This window comes from Sinocyclocheilus anshuiensis, unplaced genomic scaffold, assembly GCF_001515605.1.
Source record: "Sinocyclocheilus anshuiensis isolate Anshui unplaced genomic scaffold, SAMN03320099.WGS_v1.1 scaffold1975, whole genome shotgun sequence".
NCBI classification, from domain to species: Eukaryota; Metazoa; Chordata; class Actinopteri; order Cypriniformes; family Cyprinidae; genus Sinocyclocheilus; species Sinocyclocheilus anshuiensis.
The window spans coordinates 153,252-176,092 of NW_015549690.1; the positions used below are offsets into that span (position 1 = coordinate 153,252).

General features: G+C 36.9%; 2 protein-coding genes across 2 annotated transcripts in view; both read right to left on the reverse strand.

The window, feature by feature from the left end:
- LOC107660467 (uncharacterized protein C16orf45-like) overlaps positions 1-1,951 on the reverse strand; it is a 9,435-nt gene extending 7,484 nt beyond the window's left edge. The window contains exon 1 of the mRNA XM_016449772.1: positions 1,762-1,951. Coding sequence (XP_016305258.1) covers positions 1,762-1,840 — 79 coding nt within the window. The 5' untranslated portion in view covers positions 1,841-1,951. The remainder of the gene's footprint in view (positions 1-1,761) is intronic.
- Positions 1,952-3,110: 1,159 nt separating this feature from the next.
- LOC107660471 (phosphoinositide 3-kinase regulatory subunit 6-like) lies at positions 3,111-22,612 on the reverse strand. The gene is made up of 20 exons (XM_016449775.1): positions 22,511-22,612; positions 21,361-21,465; positions 20,804-20,893; positions 20,380-20,471; positions 19,882-19,950; positions 19,272-19,404; positions 19,051-19,120; positions 15,085-15,268; positions 13,583-13,727; positions 13,242-13,328; positions 11,790-12,249; positions 10,796-10,895; positions 10,523-10,645; positions 6,273-6,380; positions 5,800-5,902; positions 5,631-5,698; positions 5,319-5,409; positions 5,150-5,202; positions 4,525-4,631; positions 3,111-3,826 (listed from the first exon to the last, which is right to left on the reverse strand). The coding sequence occupies exons 2-20, from the start codon at positions 21,407-21,409 to the stop codon at positions 3,670-3,672; spliced, it is 2,289 nt and encodes a 762-aa protein (XP_016305261.1). The 5' UTR covers positions 21,410-21,465; positions 22,511-22,612; the 3' UTR covers positions 3,111-3,669.
- Positions 22,613-22,841: the final 229 nt, after the last annotated feature.

A 22,841-nucleotide genomic window follows, 5' to 3' on the forward strand; every position in this document is an offset into this window, starting at 1 on the left:
AGCATTTTTTTTTTTTTTTTTTTTTTGCATTTGATATGAAATATTTTTGGGAAGTTGGCATATCCTGTGCTATATGTAATCTAAAACACCTTTAAACATAATTCTGCTAATTAACTTATAATTATCATGTCATTTTTATCATCTTGCATAAAATTAGTATACTTTTAAAAATGTAATTGTCATTAACAATTTTAACCATTAACCATCTAACAATTTTAAATAATAGCTGGTGAAAAAATGGTGACCAGTCAATATATACTTTCCTTTATACATTCATATATTAACCTAAATTTAAAACTAAAATTGGTCTTAATTAAATAAATGTTCATCGACAAAGGAAATTATATATGTGGCCATCAGCAGAAAAAAGTATTAATTTGCTTTCATTTATTTATTTATATATATATATATATATATAGTTTAAGCAATTTTGCAATGTGCTTTTGTCTTTTTTATTAGTTCTTTTACATATCTATTTAACTTTAATTTATTTTCATTTCATTGTTATTTAACAATAATAGCACTGATTTCTTGATCCCTATTTTTCCTATTGCAGCATTCAAATTTAATCTAAATTCTTATTCTGTACTGTAGACTTTAAAAATAAAAAAAAGATTAGTAAACCTACATTTTCTTTTTCCTTTCTTATTTGTCACATGACCCTAATCGTCTGCAAACCATCAATAGGTATCTTCAGGTACTGATCTAAGATGACACTAGAACATTTAAATCACAAATGCTTGCAAAAAGAGCTGTTCAAAAATCAGTGCCTATAGAGGCAAGTTGCTCTTCATGTGTAAGGTAACACTGAAGCATTGAGGCTTTTTATGTCAAGTTAGGCATTCATAAAGAAAAATCATTCAAATACATGTGCTCTACTGAGTGAGAAAGCAGTATAATTAATGCGGTACAGTACAGAAAATAACTCAAGTGTTGCAGAAGGAATTTCTTGGTTAGACGTGTAATAAAAAACAAAAAGTAAAGAAACAAAACTATTTAAATAAAATATGTGACGAGTAATTTTATTGCTTTTCACCATAAATGAAATGGAAAATTTTCTTACTTCCAAAAAAACAGCATTTTACAGTAAAGTTACATAAAATGCAGTAGAATTTTTCACTATTAAAAGGTTTTTATTGTCACATTTTTACAGTCATTTTCGGTAAATATTACAAACATTTTTTTGAAGTGTACAGTTGATGTGTGTGTGTGTGTGTGTGTGTGTGTGTGTGTATGCATATATACATAATATAGTTTGCTTATTTTAATGTACCTATTTGAATTTGCTTTACTCTGATGATCTCCATAAGTTTATTTTGCGAAACTTTTTTTAGTAAGGTTCAGTAGCTGAGCTGAAAGCAGCAGAAGGCTCACTACCCTATGATGGGAGAGTAGAAGGGTGCACACATTTTAGCAAAATATTTTTAATCGCTTTTCCATCTCTGAGTTCAAATGACTGATTTCCATGACTGATTTTAAAAATATCTGTTTCTAAATCCTCATTAAAACCGCATAGCAAGCAATCTACACAAAATATATCTCCGTGTAGAGCATGGCTAAACTATGAGATTTAGCTGTTTTCAGATCTCAGCATAACACTTTCCAACCTGCACTCATTCTTTACATTAGCAGAAGTTCCACCTGTGGCATTCAATCTGCACAAACCCCAGTGGAGAAGAAAATGCAAGTGTGTGATAGTCTACTATACCTTTCACCAATACAGTTTGACAGGTTTTGATACAGAGACAGGTGTAGGGATACCTGTTTGGTCCACGTCTGTTTTCCATTTCGTGCATTCCAGGGATCCATACTGACAGGATGGTCTGCGCTTTTCATCCATCACACGCCACTGAAGCCAAATATAATACAAATACCTTCACTTAGTTAAGATAGGTAAATCAAGAAAGCTCACTAAATGCAACGGATCCAGCGGTTCTCGTTGCTGAGGAAAATCGCGACGGCTGTGGATAAATAGATATCATTACGCAGCGGCAGCGGTTGCACCGCTGTTCCTGGCTCCTTGACGACATCTTGTGGTCATCATCAACAACAACAACAACAACAATTTTTGTACCGCCAGGGTACCTTCAATTTTATTTCATATTGCTTCATCATCATCCTCATCATCCTCATCATCATCATCAAAAAAAAAGTTTTAAACATTGCAATTGTGTGAATAAATCTGGACCCAAGTTTTTTTGCAATAATTTGAAAATGTTACATTTACATAGCATATGTATTTACAAAACCAGAGGTCAAATCAACAATTGTGCAAACTTTTGGCATAAATTAATGCCATAAAACTAAAAGAAATAGAACTGAATTAGGTTGCCTAATAATATTATTGTGATTATATGTTTGTTCGGTTACACTTTACTTGAAGGGGTGTGCATAAGACTGACATGACACCTACATAATCATGACATGACACGTCATGAATATGAAGGTTTTTTTATGCATGTTTATGACAACTGTCATTAAGTGTCATTCGCTCAGTTATGTAATTTTTAATTCAAAGATGACATTGTTTGAGATGTCTTTGTTATGGGCTATATGGTTAGGGGTAAGGATAGGGGTAGGGTTAGCTTAGGGTTAGGTCAAATAATGTCATATTTGCATTAAAAATGACATAACTGAGCGAATGACACTTAATGACAGTTGTCATAAACATGCATAAAACCTCCTTCATATTCATGACATGTGTCATGTCATGATTATGAAGGTGTCATGTCAGTCTTATGCACACCCCTTCAAGTAAAGTGTTACCGTTTGTTCTTTAAAATAAATGGCTGGAATAACTGGTAGACTGGGATTATTGGGGTCAGATCAGAACTGCTGGAAAATAACCCCAAAATATAATTCAGAATGTACAGAGATTGATGCGTAGAAGTCAGATCAAAATATTGGCACCACTAATCATTGTTTTAAAGAAAGACTTTGACCCATGACCAGCTTGGTGCACAATACAACCTTTCAAAGCTTGAACCATTTGTGTAACAATAGTGCTATTATCAATCACATAGACAGTAATAAAAATTCACATTCTTTATGCTTTTTCATTTTAAAATGTTTTTGATGCTATAAAAACTTCTTATGGAAGGTCCCAAATGTAAACATCTATAGTGGGATAAAAATAAAAGCATAAAACAAAGAATGTATCGAATAAGTGCAAAGGTAATGTCAGTTTCTCTGAAACACTTGGTCATATGGCATGTATTTTATGTTATACAGACATACTAATCACTGTACATTATTCCTGCATTATAATGTACTTGGTTTTTCTGGTGGAAAATTCAGATGAAAGAATTCTCTCCTTCACATGTACTTAAAGTGTACATATTAAGGAGCAAGTTGATTGTTGAAGCAGAAAACAAGTTCAAGTAAATCCTAAGTCTTTGAGAAGCTCAATACCATGACTGCATTAGTGTTAGTGAGTTAGCTGTGTTACACATTAAAATACTTCCTGGACTGATCATCTTGTGATTCACAGATAAGAGTATTTATTGCAGTAAAGCCTGCTTGGTGAAGTGTCTTAGCTGATCATTTGATCACATGGTGACACTACTGCACAATGCATTGTTTAAAACACAATACACATAACATACTGCAAGAGTCCAGAACTGGCCTTTATGTTGACAGCAAGCATCCTCCATCTCGATCCTTGTTCGTTTAGTCGATTATTCCAGCAAACGTGTTAATGGGCAGAGTCAGTCCTTTGCTCATGTATTTACTCAGTCCAGCATCACTGTTGCCTTCTGCCATGAACTTTGACTTTAAGGATTTTTGAACATAATATCCAGGGTCTCGACATGGAGCAACCTCAATGCTGTGTTAGAAAATATAATACAATGCAACGAAATCATTGTTTTCAATCAGTATTATTTTTTTAATTAGTTTCACTCTAAGAAAAAGGCAATATTTATTCTTTCTTCATATTCTTATTGAATTCTTATTTATTTTTTTAAATCAAGTAAATCTTGGATTCAAATTGTTTAAGAATACACTACTGTTCAAAAGTTTGAGGTGAGTAAGAGTTTTTTTTTTATATATGTAATACTTTTATTTACCAAGGATGCATTACATTAATCCAAAGTGACAGCAAAACTTTTACGTTGTTGCAAAAAAAGTATATTACAAATTAATGCTGTTCTTTTGAACTGTGACAATAATAAGAAATGTTAATTGAGCACCAAATCAACATTTTATAATGATTTCTGGAGGATCATGTGACACTGAAGACTGGAGTAAAGGCTGCTGACAATTCAGCTTTGCTATCAAAGGAATACATATTTTTTTTAATATATTAAAATAGAAAAAAAAGTTATTTTAAACAGTAATAATATTTTAAAATACTGTTTTCACTGTATTTTTGATCTAATAAATGCAGCCTTGGTGAGCATATGAGACCTCATTCAAAAATACAAAAAAAAAATCTTACCGACCCCACACTTTTGAATGGTAGAGTAGATAATGGGCCTCTTAATTAAAAAGATAACATGAGGAAAAAAAGCCTTGATTTCTCACCTTTCAACGTTCATAAATTTTCTTCGAAAGTCTTTGTCCAAACGCACTGTGAAAGTTGATCTGTCTGGTGTCTTCAATTTAAAATTGCATGTTCTGATCTTTGTCTCCTAAAAAATAAAAAATAAAATAAAAATAAAAATCACAGCATAAATATCTGAACTTAATCAGATATAAGTTGCATTTACTTCTCATGACAGCCAAGCTAAAAGCACTTCACAGTTAAACATGAGCAACAAAAGCAGAAAGTGAAAAAGATCATATATAAATTATCTATCTAAGAAAGAAAGAAAGAAAGAAAGAAAGAAAAGAATGTAGTTTTCTCAGTTTGGCCTAGTCAGACCTACTGTCACGATGCACATACACGAGGAGACGCTGGAGAATACTTTTACCAAGACTTTATTTTCAGGAACCAAGGGAGACGAACTCAGGAAGACGTTTAACAGCGGACAGAGAACTTGGGACTGGGAACACTATTTATACAAACAGGAGGAGGGGATGACGAGACACACCTGGGAGCAATGAAACACTAATCAGGGGAGGAACAGGAAACTAACCAAATAAGGGCATGGGAAGGCACATGGGGAGCAGGACACACACAAAACATGGAACAGAGTCTGACACCTACCATGATACTCGTTGCCTTTATGTTATTGAAAACGACCATGAGACAGTTGAGATCTACAAAGTGGGAAGTAAAAATAGTAATTCACTTAAAATTGTTCAGGTTAAAGTTAATGTTTATCTAAATTGATTAACGAAAAGAAATACCTTTTATTCAAATAACTTAACTTTACCTTCAGTTTTGTTTTGTGGTATTGCTGAAATCTGAGCACCTGTGGTTCTGAGTGAGAACCCTCTCTCAACCTCCCTATTGCTTAGCGACACCTAAAAGGAATGTGAAGGGCCATATGAGGTCAACTATGATTTGCTGGTCAGTTAATTTTTAATTCTAGAAAAAAAAATCCAGAATGTTTCTTTGTAACTAAAGAATGTCACTGACTGGAAAACTGACCAATCAGCAACACCAGTCATTTTATATGTGACTATGTACATGAATGTACTGTATAAATACTCTAATAAAAAAAGACAGCAGAAGTGATACTCACTTTTAAGTAGCTAAACGAGATCAGTGCCCCACACAGCTCGGCAGGCATCTTCCTCTGTTTGACAGTGTCTAAGGAAAGAATATGGGCTGTAAATATTGGCTGAATGAACCGCTGGCCTAAATTAGGTGTCGCATTGACTGTACTTATCCTGAATTTTGTTATTGAATACCTTTTTGTGTAGCTTGGGCCATTCTGAACTCTGGAAAATCCACTTCCAGGTCTGTGACAAAAACTTCTTCCACAGCTTCTTTGGACTTGTCGGAAAAGTAAATCTGGACAAATAGAACAGAGCATAAAAACAAGACTGGTATTTTTTAATTTGGAAAGTGTTCTGTAGATCATTTAACAGCTTAAATAATGACCTAAATAGCTTGACCTGTGGCTCAATATGGAACAGAGTTTATCACTCTTTACACTTTCTCTTGTTCTTTTTATGCTGCTTTCACATCTTTTATGTTTATTTTGTATATTACACATTTATTGCAAACTTCAGAGTAACTATCAACAACAATAACAACAACAACAAAAAGTTTCTTCTACATGCAAACTTACTTGGTGATTAAATTACACCTGAAATCTCATACCATCAGCTGGAAAAAAAAATGATCGCGTAAAACATTACAAAAGGTCATTCATTCTCACCTTAACGTAGTAAATGTTGAAGTACACCGGCTGCTGTCCCATGCGCACATAGTACGAGATGATGTCAGCTAAGAAAAGGTCAGATTCGTGTGGTTTGCCAGTGCTGGACTGGAAGATTAAAAATAAAACAAAGCAGAACAATTTGCATTTTTTAAGTTAATTATAATTTAAAGTCCTACTGACATCATTCATTAGGAGTGATGATCGATGACTCTTGAATGTGCACTTGTACTTCAAATCTTAAAAGTATATATTTAAAAAAACAAAAAAAAAAACAACTGTACTTGCAGATAATATACATTAAAGAAATAAAAGGCCACTTAAGTTTACTTAAAGAGAGTACACCTTCATGACTATGTTTCGTAGCACACTTAAATACAATTTTAAAAAGTGCACTTTGTTATTAAGTCAAATATTTCATTCTTACAAATTTAAGTACAACCCCAATTCCTGAAAAGATGGGACGTTTTGTGAAATGCCATAAAATCAAGAAAATGTTATTCTGTCAGGACCACTATCGTCAAAGATAACTGACAATTAGCATACAATTTAGATTGGCGGTATGGTTCTGTTCTGGGCAAGAACTCCCTGCGCATCCATGCAGCCTAGCATGGATGAGAGCAGGGAGAGCAGCGATAATCCCCCTAGGATAAACAGACTACACTTGTACTTCAAATCTTAAAAGTATATATTTAAAAAAAAACAAAAAAAAACAACTGTACTTGCAGATAATATACATTAAAGAAATAAAAGGCCACTTAAGTGTACTTAAAGAGAGTACACCTTCATGACTATGTTTCGTAGCACACTTAAATACAATTTTAAAAAGTGCACTTTGTTATTAAGTCAAATATTTCATTCTTACAAATTTAAGTACAACCCCAATTCCTGAAAAGATGGGACGTTTTGTGAAATGCCATAAAATCAAGAAAATGTTATTCTGTCAGGACCACTATCGTCAAAGATAACTGACAATTAGCATACAATTTAGATTGGCGGTATGGTTCTGTTCTGGGCAAGAACTCCCTGCGCATCCATGCAGCCTAGCATGGATGAGAGCAGGGAGAGCAGCGATAATCCCCCTAGGATAAACAGACTAGAACCAACATAAATGTATTGCAGATATAATTAATATTCAATAATTTAATATACACATTTTAGAAATTAGTCTGATTCAAAGGGGAATCAGAAGGCCGAATCCTGACTGGATAAGAGGAGGAGTTGGGGATGGAGAAGGGTAATTAGCTATTAAGCCAACACGAAGCTGCTAACAATACTGAAGAAGCTTATATATGGATGCTGTGGTAGGTGTCAATTCCCTATTCATGGGTTTCATGTGACGTCACACAGTGGTGCAGCCGCCATTTGTAGGACCGAATTGCAATTCCGTCAGTCTGCTGTGCTGAGCTATGGGCTGTGATAACAGCCAAAAAAGTTGGGACAAAGGCATGTTTAACACTGTGTCACATCAACTTTCCTTTTCATTACAATGTTTAATTGTTTGGTAATTGAGGATACTAATTGTTAAAGTTTTGCAAGCAACATTTTTGTCCAATCTCGCTTGATACTAGACTTCAGATGCTCAGCAGTCCATGGTCGTCATTGTCTGATTCTCCTTTTCATGACTGGTCATACATTTTAAATATGAGACAGATCCAGAGGTGTAAAGTATTGGAGTAAATGTAATTAGTTACTGTACTTGAGTATCTTTTCGGATACTTTGTAGTTGTACTGAATATCAAAGATATTAGCAACTTTTACTCTTTACTTCACTACTTTTTTGAATGAGTATCTGTACTCTTTACTCCACTACATTTGAAATGAGTGTTGCAGTTACACATTACATTTTGCAGGGACCTAGCTTTTTCTGCTGCAGTTTTTTTCTGCTACAAAAGACGTGATACTGCCTACTACAGGTCACTGAAAGTACTGCATCTTGTGCGTTTTGCCTATTTTTAGGTGTTCAGTTTTATTTTGGTTTTAGATAATAAACGTGATTTTTCTCCTCACAAATCAACTCTTTTTTTGTTTTTGTTTCATGCTCTCTGTGACTTGCCCTGGACTTTGATGTCACTTCCTGTCTCCCATGGTGTTTGTAGTCAGTTTGTAGTCCGTTTGTTCATTGGTTGCCCTTGATTAGTCTCCCCAGGTGTGTCTTATCTTGTTAAGCTTGCTAGCCCCATACTCTAAGACTTTTACTCAAGTTGTTTTGGAATTGGTGACTTGTAACGTGTAGTGGAGTAATTTTCACTGTAAGGTATCTGTACTTTTACTCAAGTATGGATTTTAGGTACTCTTTACACCTCTGGACAGATCTGATATGCAGGCACGCCAGTCTAGCACATTCACTCTGTGTCTACAAAACCACACTGTTGTAGCACATGCAGAATGAGACCTAGCATTGTCTTGATCTAATAACCATGGACTTCTCATGAAAGACATCACCTTGATGGCAGCATGTCTCTGTACAATTCCAATATATGCCTCCATGTCAATGGTACCTTCACACATACTCCAGTCACCCATGCCGTTTGCTCTGCTGCACCCATATACCATGACAGACGTTTGCTTTTGCATCTGTTGCTGATGAAAATCTGGATGGTCCCATTCGTCTTTAATTGGGATCGAGAACTCGATGTCCATTTTTCCCAGAAACAAGTTGAAACGTGGACTCATCTGACCACAGCACCTATTTTCACTGTCTTTTTGACTGTCTGAGATGAGCTCTGGCCCAGAGAACCCCGCGGCATCACTGCATAGAATTGATGCATAGATTTATCCTAGAGTAACAGAGATTCAAGTTGCATTTATTGATGCAGCGGCAGACTATTAAGTGACAGCACTTTTTCGAAGTACTCCTGAGCCCATGTGGCTGTATTTAACACCCCAGCATGAGGTCATGCACATTCAACTGAGGTTTCCTGCCTTGCCCTACACAGACTGAGGTTTTTCGAAGTACTCCTGAGCCCATGTGGCTGTATTTAACACCCCAGCATGAGGTCATGCACATTCAACTGAGGTTCCTGCCTTGCCCTACACAGACTGAGATTTCTCTGGAGTCCCTGAATCTTTTCACAATATTATGTATGGTATATGGTTGGTGTAAGATCTAAATTCTTTGCGATTTTGCATTGAGAAATGTGATTTTTGATTTGTTTGACACTTCTTTCGTGAAATTTGCCAAAAAAGTGATGAGCCATGATTCAGCTTTGCTTGCAAAGGCTGAGATGCTCCTTTTATACTCAAACATGATACCCTCACCTATTACCAGTTCACCTGCTTACTGTGAACGGTTTAAAACAGCTTAATTTGGATATTCTATAACCCTTTCACTTTTATTTTGCATCTGTCCCAACTTTTGTGGAGTGTGTTGCAGCCATCAAAATCTAAATTTGTTTATATTTACAAAATAAATTTAAAAAAGTTGGAAATCTTTTCTTTGCACTTTTGTCAATTAAATAAAAGTGAAAGTTAATTAACAAATCACAGATTCTTGATTTTATCGCACTTTACAAAACGTCCCAACTTTTCTGGAATTGGGGTTGTAAATGGCATAAAAGTTAGAAATTACATTAAAGTATATTATAGTTTACCATGAATGCTTGTCAGCATGTTAAGCAGTACACTTTAGCCATATTTCCAGGACAATAGAAGTAATTATGAAATTACATTTAAATTGTACTAATTGTACTAAATCCTACTTAAGTGGGTCAAAAAGCATGCTAAAGTTCAGGATTTAATATAAATTAAAACTATGATACATTTTCATTTAATTGCAATTAAGATGCAATTAAGTGATTGAAAATATTACATTTAGTTTGCACTTAAGTATATTCTTTTTAAGTATATTATTTCTGTAATGTGTACTCTATTTTAAAAGTATGTTAATGTATACTTGTTTTTCACAAGGGGATATCTGCATATATGCCATGAGCATGGTAATGTAAATATATCCTGGATTAAACTCTGGCATTTATTCACAAACTTCTTAATAAACAAAGCAATAAACAGGCTAACAAATTTGAAAAAACGAATGCGTAAGCCAAAATGGCAAGAGGAACATGTTTTTCACAATGAACAGTTACTAACTTTGCATTTACACAAGGAAATGATCGAGAGAGAGAGAAAAAAACCTGAAAGAGAAACTTTCAAACTTCCTCATTCCATACTGACTGACATAATCTGCTAAGAACACATGCCCACACTACTTACCCAAGTATGGCTAATATGCTAAACATCTTTTGACATACCGTTCTTGCAAGATCAGGAATCATCTGGCCAAGACTACAGACATTGCATCCATACCATGGATCCACCATTCCAAGATAAGAGCCCAGAGCACAGATGTTATTGCTTGTAGAGGGCACATTCTCCTAAAACAGATATTGTGTAAGATCATACTAGTTCTGCAAAAATTGAAAATACTTTTCTTTTTTTTTTTTAAATGAACACAATGCACAAGTATTCACCACAGTACACTTGCTGAAGTTACCACTTAAAGGGAAGGAAAGGGTATATTATACCTTTACAGGAGAGGCTGTAGACGACTGGGGAGCAACAGGGATGTAGTACATCTGTAGGTTGACTTTCATAGTAAGAAACCGTCTCCTGGCTTCCCGTTTCCTGTGAAGCAAAGCCAAAATTTTGCTATCGAAACTTAATTCAATCATAACAGAACGTTAAACACAGTGCTGTGAAAGCATTTAGGGATCTGATTTTCTTAGAATAAGGAAACATACAGAAAACCTGCTTATTTCAGAGAATTAAAAGTCTTCTTCAATAGACAGACAATAATTGAAGTGATCTGTTTGTAGAGTATGTACAGTATGTTTACTCTATACCAACCCCATAAGCCAAGATACATTTAACTGACAGTTATTTGAATTTTGTTGCTACTTCAAGCCCTTTTCAGGATTATTAACCTGTCCGCCTTCAAGGCAGGTAATAGCAAAAATGTCAGGGTGATACAACTGTCCTGATAACATTATGATGAACAAGTCTCATTAAAAAGATAAAATTACTGAAAAGAGAAACCTTATTAAGTAGTTTGATGAAATATTGTATTATTATTTCTTAGAAGAAAAAACCCTACATCACTCTTATTAAAACAAAAAAGTCATTTGGTATAGTCAACAAAATCACGTGGTGCAGAAAAAAGCCAAACAAGTATAAAACAAGAAAACAATATAAAAAGGACCCCTTCAGACCCTAATGACTATGTGTCATATTCAATAAGTCTATTAAAATATCAGATAATTTGATGTTATTGTGATCTGGTAAGGTTAGTTCATGTTGTAAAATGTCATGAGATGCAACTCCCTAAAATGCAATGACATTTCTAAATTAATAATTTACAATATTGATAATATACTTTTTTAAATAATGTATTCAATCTGTAAGTAATAAATGTTATTATGTTATTACTTTTTACTTGATGGTTACACCAGATCATAGACACTCTCATTTGTCTTTGAGTCAAATAATAACAAATATCACAGATGACATAATGTCTCATACCTTAACCAGTAGCATGCCCTGGCCAGCCTTCCCACTGCCCGGTCATCTCCCATCACCACTATTTTAGCAGTGTAGTCCCGTTCTTCCTTGGGCAAGCTGTTGCTACTATTTCCTGCTCTCCTCTGCAGTGTGCCACTGCTGCCAGCTGTGCCCGTCTCCTCCAGTGCATCCTGCATCAGAGCCATGCTGTCGGTGACTGACGGCTTCACCTTAATTCCTCCACGCCGTGAAAGCCGCCCACTGCTAATTTCAGGCTTTAAGGTTCTTCCTCCAGTAAATTCCATGTCAGAAGCCTCAGTTCCCTGCATGTCACGCTCTATACCACTGTCTGTCGACATGACAGAGTGCCGTGGCATGTCTGAGTTGAGGTCTGTGGGGAGGTCAGACATATAGAACTCCTCTGAACTCATGAGGCTTTCACTAAATGATCCGGAACGGATGAATTTAGCCAGTTCTCTCCCTGTGACAGAGAGGATGAAAAGATATGTTGTATTTTAGTGAATAGCCTCATCATAGTAACTCTCTTGGTTTAAGATGAGCTCACGTATGCTAAGATCTATTTTTACGTGATCTAACCCTGAAAAAATAATTTTATTGCTGTAATCTAATCTCTCACTTTTGACTTTAATAAAAGGCACTATGTAAATGTAGTTAAAAAAAGTTACTATAATAATCTCTTTTTATGTTTCCAGAAAAAAAGCATTTATTTTACTGTGTATCTCACTGGTATCTCCTTTAGTGTATCAGATGAGATCTCAACTATTTCATAAATTATGCTCAGATTCACCAGATACCAAAGTCTGCAATCATTCAATCAGTGCATTCAATGCAATCAGTCAATCATTGTCAAAGACTTTTAACACTACCTTATATGCACACTAACAAATAAAGCAAATCAGTAGTTGGGACAAAGGCGTGGAGAATTAAGGACACTCGATTTCACTTTTGGTGCAGCGACCCAAGTTCGAATCTGCCTTTTTCCAGTATCGAACTTGTCCTTTTCCCCCCATCACATAACAGCTTGTTTATATTAATTTAAAGAGAAGAACATATTCAAAATGTGCTAAAAAAGCACTAGCAGGTATTTAATAATGGGAATAAAGTGTTTAACAGCCGTTTAATAGGCCTATAATTGAAACTTGATATGGTCCTTCCAGGACCTGAGTGGATGATTCAGGATGGTTCGGGGTAGGTATAGGGTGGCTTTTTAGGGATAGGGACAAGAAAGGTCCCAATAAAGAAACATTCATTTATTATTTGAATAAATAAACACTGAGTAGGTTGATATTATTGCATACTGTTTTATAATGTACTACAAAACACTGAGGTGCAAATAGTATCTGACACTTTTTGCACTAAGTGTAAATAGCATCTAATTTACACTGTTATCTTGCAACGCTATTAGTGCAAATAACCCCTGCCAAAATATTTTAGCAAATGAATCCCACTTACAGAGCTCCTCCTCCTCCCACCACAGATGGAAGCTCATCTCCGGATTGGGAAGCGGAACATCGCACAGGGAGCCACTGGACAATAGACCTGAAACCCAAAACCGTCACAATGACACCACAAACAAATCCTGCTTCCTGATCCGGCTACACAAGTTGAAAATCAAATATCTAAAAAATATATCTAGGTCTTTTATTAAAGAAAAAAGTTATTTTGGTACAGATGGATTCGGTCAAGAGTGTTTGTTTGTGTTTGTGAGAGAGTATAGATAAGAATATAGAAACCGTGCAGAATAGAATAGAATAGAATAGAATAGAATAGAATAGAATAGTTTTGTAGTGTACCTTTCTTTGTGTCATGGAGGATCTGTAAGTATATCTCTTGTAGTTTCTGTCTGATCTGCCCCCGATCACCTCTGTTGACATCTGTGCTCTGGTCCACTGCTGCAAGCACTTCATTAAAGTATGACTCCACGTCCTGGTCCAAGTCCTGACATATGCACAGACAAATAATCAGACACACAAACACCTACACAGAAAGCCACACAGCATGAAATCACAAATACAGATGCACACACAAACATACAGCCCTAATTCAGACAGACATATATGGGATGTCCTGTGGATGTCCTGTCCTGTTGCTTTGAGTTTTCTGAAAATAAACTGCAGACAGCTGACGTGTGGACAGAGACAGAGAGATGCTGACCTGCAATAAATGCTCACCCTTTGTCTCCATCATTGTATAGTCTCACAACTAAAATTATAGAGTAGCCTACTTAGACCGTTATACACAGGTTAAATGTAGGTACAGGCCATTTCTCATTCATTTAGAATAATTAATCCCTTTCTCTTGCATAAACTTTTCAGCAGAGGGACAGTTTTGACTAGGTAAGAGCAAAATGGCATGTTGCACTATGTCCAAGGGCTCATTCTGATTTACAGCTTGTTGCCGTAACAAAATGTAACATCTGAATATTTCACACTCTTGACCCATACTCATATAGAAACCTGTGATAAATGTTGCTGCCTAGAAAACATCAATTCTGAGTGTGACTGCGGATGACTGACATATGGAGTATATCAGAAAAGTGAATAATTCATACCATATCTATGTACAGACATGCAGATACATAATAAAAACATAACAGGACCTAAACTACCATTCAAAAGTTTGGGGTCGGTATTAATTTTATTGTTTTATTGTCTCTTATGCCCACCAAGGCTGCATTTTGATGAATAATAAAGTAAAAACACCAATGTTGGGAATTTTTATTACAGTTTTAAAAAGCTGTTTTCTATTTTAATATATTTTAAACTTTAATTTATTCCTGTGATGGCAAAACAAAATTTTCACTCCAGCCAATCCAGTCTTCAGTGTCACATCATTCAAAATAATTCCAATATTCCAATTTGGTGCTTAAGAAACATTTGTTATTATTATAACAGCTGGAAAAAAAAGTTGTGCTGCTTAATATTTATGTGGAAACTGTGATACATTTTTTCAAAGTTATTTGATGATTAGAAAGTTCCAAATGAATGCCATTTATAATACAATTTATTTGTAACAATGTAAAAGTCATTTTTCATCAATTCATTGCATCCTTCTAAATGAAACTATTAATCCCAAACTTCTTCAGTTGCACCTAGATTATATTATATTGTTTGTTTTACCAGATATGTTCAACAAACAATGAAAAAAGTGCATCATAAAGTTTTAACTCTGAATGCATTACTTACTTCTGTGGAACACAAAAGGAGATATCAGTCACTTTCAGGATTTAGGATTTGCTAGTGAACTTCTTGGTTATGCTAGTCCAAAACTAGCTTTTCTAGATAACATTACTGACCTGCAATGCATCATTGAGAGAGGGCCCGTGACAATCCTCTCCCAGTACCGCCTGAACACTGTGCTGCACTAAGCAGCGCATCAAGCTCAACGGGTTCCGGAACATTCCATGAGCCTCAATGTCAGCCTTCAGAACAGTGCTGAGAGACTCAGAAAATACTGCAGGATCCGCAAACACAAACACCCTGAACACGGCACACACAGAACACAGCCATCAAAAACTCACAATTATTCACACAGAAAAAAAAAATCTGAATCTGTAGTGAATTGATCTGATTCACTTCTAACTGGGCTGACGTGAGGTTTATTTGATAAAGCTTCCTGATGACTTTAGCAGCCATGTCAACCTCAAAATGTAGACTGGACGCAATTCATTACCATTCATTAATTCATTAATTACTGTGCTGGTTTTCCCCATCTATGCCTATGTTATGTTGTGCTGCATTAGAAAAGGGCACACCTAGACTAACTAAACAATTTTTATTTTTTTTTCATAAAGAGCCCTGTCAACAATGTCTTCCTTGTTCCCTTCTATGATTATAGCTTTAGATAATTAGAAATCCCCATTCTAAAGTGTTCCAAAACTGAAAAATCTGGTAGTTGTCAGACTCTGTTCCGTGTTTTGCTCCCCATGTGTTTCCTTATGCCCATATTTGGTTATGTTCCTGTTCCTGTCCTCATTGTTTCATTATTAGTTCATTGGTATCCACCTGTGTTTGTTAATTATCTCATTTAGTTTGAGTATTTAAGCCCTGTGTTTTCCTGTATCTAGCGTCCGGTAATAATGTCGATGTTGTGGTTTTTGTGTATCACGACATGCCTTGTGCTTCCTGCCTTGTGTTACCCCTTTTGGATTGTGGATTAAAGACTGTTTATTTTGAGTTTATCCTCGTCTCCATGTTCTACGTTGTGCCACAGAAGGCAACCGTGACAGATTACCGGACCAATACAGTAAGCGGCGCCCCTTCTCCTAGTTTTGTTTTTCCGGTTTTGAAAGTCATTTGTTTTCTTGTTTTTTCTTCCCGCGGCATGGAAGTCGCCGCTCATTTTTCCGCCTTAGCCCACTGAGATCTCCCCTTCGTGGAGTAAGTGTGGGAATTCTGCAGGATCACCGCGAGTACTGCGAGTCTGCCGGCTGCTCATCAGTCAAGTCTGCCAGCCGCTCATCAGTCAAGTCTGCCGGTCGGTCATCAGTCAAGTCTATCGGCCGTTCATCAGTCAAGCCCGCTGGCCGATCCTCAGTCAAGTCTGTCGGCTGTTCATCAGTCAAGCCCGCTGGCCGCGGCTCACTCAAGTCCGCTGGCCGCTCTGTTGTCAAGCCCGCTGGCCGCTGTACCCCTAAGCCCTCAGCTGACAGCTGCTGTCACCCTCACCCCTAACCAAGGAAGGAACCTGAGGAGGAAAAGGTTGTCAGCTCCAGCCACAGAGCTTGCTCCAGTGTCGGCTCCAGCCCCAGAGCTCGCTCCAGTATCAGCTCGAGCCCCAGACCAGAGTCGAGAGATGGCTCTAGCCCCAGACCAAAGTCAAGTCATGTCCCCTGAAGCCATGTTTGAAAGTCTTGTCGTGTTCATAGGAACAGGTCTAGTCGGTCTTGTCTTGTCCATGGAGGCTCATCTGGGGCAGGCGGCTTCTCTTGTCATGGCCACGGAGGCCATTCCCAAGCCGCTTGCTTCTCCTGTTGTCTCAAGGGAAGCGGTTCCTGAGTCTAACCCTGAGAGGGCCCCTGACTCCACGTCCAGCTCAAGGAGGACTGTTGTACTCGCGTCATGCCCAGAGAGGGCCTCAGATTCCGAGCCTAGCCCAAGGAAGGCTCCTGTTCCTGTGTGTAGCCCAAGGAGGGCTCCTGTTCCTAAGTTTAGCCCACAGAGGGCTACTGTTCCTGAGTTTAGCCCAAGAAGGGCTCCCATTCCTGGATTAGGCCTGGAGAGGGTCGCGGTCCCCATGTCTGGCCCACGGAGGGCCTTTGAGACCATAATCTTCCCCAAGTATTTTTTTTGGAGGGGGGGTTATAGGGCTCCAGCCGTAGAGGCCGGGGCGGGGGCAGGGGCCGCGGCTTCGGAGGTTGCTCCGCCATGGCCTTCTGGACTGTCTGATCTGCCATGGCTCCCCGAGCTGCCTGCTCCGCCATGGCCTCCTGAACTGCCTGCTCTGCCATGGCCTCCTGGACTGCCTGCTCCGCCATGGCGCCCCGAAGTGCTTGATCCGCCATGGGACCTCCAGAGCGCCCTCCCCGTTGGATGTTGTGAGGCATGAGGACGCGCCTTCCGGGAGGGGGGAGTAATGTCAGACTCTGTTCCGTGTTGTGTGTGTGTTTTGCTCCCTATGTGTTTCCTTATGCCCATATTTGGTTATGTTCCTGTTCCTGTCCTCATTGTTTCATTATTAGTTCATTAGTATCCACCTGTGTTTGTTAATTATCTCGTTTAGTTTGAGTATTTAAGCCCTGTGTTTTCCTGTATCTAGCGTCCGGTAATAACGTCAATGTTGTGGTTCTTGTGTATCACTACCTGCCTTGTGCTCCCTGCCTTGTGTTACCTCTTTTGGATTGTGGATTAAAGATTATTTTGAGTTTATCCTCATCTCCGTGTTCTGTTTTGCCACAGAAGGCAACCGTGACAGTAGTCTCAGCCTCAGACGTCACGCCCACGGACCGTTGGCTAAACGTCTGATGCATGTGGCACACAAAAGTGGAAACACTTCAGGAGTTTCGAAGTCGTCGTCGGATTGGTTGAATTATACAGGATTTCCGGTGGACGTGCGTGTCACATTCTTTAACGTTCCGCCTGGAAATATAGATGCCGTACTTTTGTTTTTTCAAAAGTATGTGAAATATTTAAAGTTCGCGGCAGAGAATCTTTAAAATACGTCCGAGAGTTTTACACACCGGTCTGTTATTGTGGCGACATTTCCATGCCCGAAACATGATGCTGAACGTAACGAACTGTGATTGGTTGTTTGACATGTCGGTCAAACGGCCTCATGGGCGGGCCTTGGCCAATGAAAGCTGCCATGAATACCAGACCTTCAGCCATCAGTCTGAAGGTCTGGCTACGCGAGACTACTATGACAGTAGTACAGGTTCAGCAATTAGTAAGCAAATGTTACAGTAATATAAACAACACTTTAAAAATAACGATTAGGGCCCTGATTGCTCCAAAAACACAAATGGCAATAGACCTTTTCTATAAATAATTGTTCACATGTGTAGTGCATCATTATTAATACAGACATGCTCCACTAATGTTTGACAACCAGAAAGTGACTAAACAGTGTTTGGGTTACACAATACTTTAACACAATAAGGTATCACAAACTCACAATGAACAATTTATTGTTCTATAAATTTATAAATAAATTATAAATAAATGTATAAATTGCTCATTGTTAATTTAATTAATTAATTGATAATGCAATAATTTATTCAACTTGAAATGTATTAGTATATACCAGGGGTGGCGAACGTCGGTCCTGGAGAGCCGCAGCCCTGCAGAGTTTTGCTTCAACCCTAATCAAACACACCTGAACAAGCTAATCAAGGTCTGAAGGGTTACTAGGAAGCTACAGGAAGGTGGGTTTTAATTAGGGTTGGAGCTGTACTCGGGTTAGAGCTGAACTCTGCAGGGCTGCGGCTCTCCAGGACCGGAGTTCGCCACCCCTGGTATATACAAATAAAATTACCCAAGATTAACAAATTATGTAAAAGTTATTATTTCATTTTAGCTATTGCATTAATGTTAAAGTAACCATGAAATCAAAATTGACAATTCTTATTTGTTTATATAATGTTGTAGTGTTTGTGATGAATGATTTAGCTTTATATTTGCTATATAAAGTGGCTATATTTGCCACTTATTTTTTATATATAAAAAGATTAAAAAACAAACAAACATTTAAACATTTTTAAATATGACTTAGGTGTTCAATACTTATTTAGATCACATTAACTCACAGTGACACACTGACTCACCTCTCCTGCTGAGGATAGTGTTCATTTTTCAGATTTTGTTCTGCAATTATCCTTTTCTCATACAAAAGGCCTATGAGAAAAAAAAAACAATGTAGATCAGACTCACAGGAATCATGTTTCTTGTTTATGACATGTTTTCTTGGCTTCAAGCCAATAGAAAAACTAAGATCAGGAGAGATGCTTGTCATATTTTGTTTGAGGAAAGTAACAAGGTATCAAACCTGGAGCAAATCGTTCTGCTTTCATTTGGCCAGCATAACTAAGGCCCACAGTGCAGTACGGCTGAGGCAAAGTCAACAGCCTCTTGCAGAAGTCATAAACTCTTTTATAGAGGTCATCAGGTATGTATACAGTCTGCAAAGAAACATAAGGATGTCATGCAGGATGTTAGTGGCTTCTACAGTTTTTGTTTAGTATACAAAGGGACCTGGGTTCAAATTTAAATTTCAAAAAATTGTGTTGTATGGAAAAGAGCAGCTTTGACTATCTGATAAGAATGGATAGATGATGACAACATTTTCATTTTAAAGCAAATGTTCTTCAGAAGATGCAAATTGATTGAACTGACCAACATTTTTCTGGAAATTACACTTCTCTGTGCATACAAGTGAACAAACGCTCAGACTCCAAGACATTTTTAACCAAGCAAATGTGCCAATGTCTAAACCAGTGCGTTTCAACTGGTTGGTATGTTCTGATATGTTTGCTAAATACATCACCACTTGATGAAATATCTGGATCCTGATTCAAAACCAGCTGAGTCTCATCACTAGTCTAAAAGTAAAATTAAGGAAAGTTAAAAAGTAGAAGAGCAGCCATCCTTTCTCTTACCTGCATCACAGCATATATGAGTGTATTAAGCAGAGGAATGAGATGTTTCTTGCAGTCAGTTCTTTCAGCCTATATATAAAAAGAAGGAAAATCATGTTTATTATCTATCCATCCAATCATTCACTAATTCATATAAACCATTCTATAAATCCTCACAGCCTACCGCTATCCTTTGTGTGTTGAAATTATGTTAATCATCATTAATTATGAGTTAATTAACTGTTATTAGTAGTTAATTATCCCATTACTGTTAACTATTATAACTGTAATAAATTAACTATTTTTTCTTAGTGACAGTAGCGACAGATAATCATCTCAAATTTTTCAGGCAAGTACCTTCAAGTAATGTTGTCATAATAAACACTAGGAATTTAAATACAGTAATAGCATTTGGGAAATACTAACTGAACATACTTGAACTATTTTTGTCAATCACTAAAATGGGAATTTTAATGCTATATTTCAACAAGCATTATGACATAGAAACTAGTGACTCACTCTTTCTAGTTCCTTGATGGCCACTCTCACCAAAGCCAGACTCTTGAGAGAACTGCCCTGTACTTTCTTATGTAATGTCCATCTCAGCATCCCTGCAGAATGAACAAAAATAAACAGCTCTTATATACACCAAACTAGAATATGTATGCAACAAATTTTGTGCATTGATACAGCCACTTGAAATTGGCACCCCAGTTGTTCCATGATACTGATGCTTACAGATTAGTGCAATTTGTTTACATGGCCTTTATATGTAACATCAACAGATGACATATTGATTAAGATTGGGGTTCTTAAAGGAACCATGTTTTTATACCCTGCCTTTTTCTTTACATAGCATGTAAGGAAATCAACTGCATCTGGGTTTGGCCTTCAGGTGTATGTGTTTCTTTTGTTGGGTGTAATCTGTAAGTGTGAGTCCTACCTTTGTTGACAACTGGTTGCTCAGTGTCCATTTCTCTTATAATGGTTAGCAGGCTACGGTAGATTTCAGATTCAATGGCAGCATATTCAGCTTTTTAAAGAGAAGCCAACAGCATAGCATTTGAATGCTGATATAAATCAATTGATATGTGTGAGATACTCTACCGTTCAAAAGTTTAGGGTCAGTTGAAAAGTTAATCAAAATACTATTTTGTTTTGTGACTGTCATAATGTCACTGAAGACTGCAATAATGGCTGCTGAAAATTCAGCTTTGCCATCACTGGAATAAATTACATTTTAAAATATATTAAAATATAAAACAGTTATTTTAAATTGTAATAATATTTCACAATATGTTTTACAGCCTTACAGTCTTTAAAAGACTTTTACAGTCTTTTAAAAACATTTTTTTTTTAATTGGACCCCAAATTTTGAATGGAACTGTACATTTTAAAAGTATCAAATGGATAATCAAATATTCAAATAGTGATTTGTCAAAAAGCACCTTTTGTTATTTATAATTTACCAGAAGTGTCTCCAAAAGCTGTAACTCTCACCTGCTGAGTCCATAACATTAATACTGCTAGAATTTCTCCAGGATGCCATACTGTGGCTTGGTCCTTACGTAATGAGGTAAGCGGAAATAATCATCACTGTGACTGCTGACACACACAAACACACACACACACACACACACACACACACACACACACAATTATACAGAACATAGTTACATAAAAATCAAGAGAAAATAAAAAGACATTACTTTACATTTACAATTTACTAAAGAACATTCAAAAAATAAAAATTCTGTCATAATTTACTTACTCTCATGCTGTTCCAATTATTTCTTCTGCAGAACACCAAATAACATAATGTGTGGAACATATGGGTCCAAACAACATTGGTATTAAATTTCACTGACCAAAAAAAAATAAAGCACAGAAACATTTTTTCAAAATAAATTATTTTGTGTTCCACAGAAGAAAGACACATGCGCTCAAGTAAATGTTTTGCTGAAATATCCCTTTAATGTGCTGGTCACATTAACCTAACTCTTCTATTTTCCACTTCATGATGCTGAATGTTAATCTAACTTAAATTGCATAGTTTTGAGCTTATAAAACACAGAACGTAATATCAAGTTATTTTGGGCATGATTATATGCACTCTGTTTTAACAGAAAACTCTTTACTGTAATTGATAGCTAAGGTTTTTTACCAAAAAGCAAACACACTCACACATGACCATGGCTAACAGCCTCAGGTGCACTTTTACCCACTACTGATTTCACAAGAAAACTTCCCCTTCATTTCATCCTCTCAGATATGGTTTATAACTGACCAGCAACACAATGCAACTAACTGATCCGTTGCCAAGACATTTTAAGTCACAGAATCTAAGTAACAGAATCTACTTTTAAGTAACAGAACCTACTTCCAAGAAACTAGAGAGAGGAATGAGAAAAGGAGAGCAAAAAACAATATTACAATATCCAAAAAGCCAGAACGAGTGCAAAAAAATGTTAACCAAATAAGTGAAACAAAAGGGACCTTTTCAGTGACCGACATAGCTCGTAATTATGTAACTTTCCGATAGCTTGGTTTCTCAGTGCTGAAATCAGAATCACATTTCACAGGATACCTCCAGCAAGCTGCAACTGTCTGATGTTGTCTAAGTCTAAGAAAAAGAAGTCTACTGCCTTACCTTTCGTCCTTGTGAGACTATCAATGGACTACATCATATGGCACATGTATAAAAACTTGTGCTGGCCAAACAGTCAGAGTGAGAGCTGCACACTGTGTTACACTTCCTCTAACTGCTGCGGCTGTCACTGAGGACAACTGCAACTCTGACTCAAAGCTGAGTGAACGTGAGGGAGGGACGAGAAAGAGAGAGAGAGTTTGACAGAGGCATGGCAGAGGAAAGTTTAGAAGGATGATCAGGGGACAAAGAGCGACTGAATGTAGCGTGAAGAAGCACAGTGGGTGTGTGGACACACTGAAGGGAAAGTCCTTTGAAAATGTTTGTTTAATAT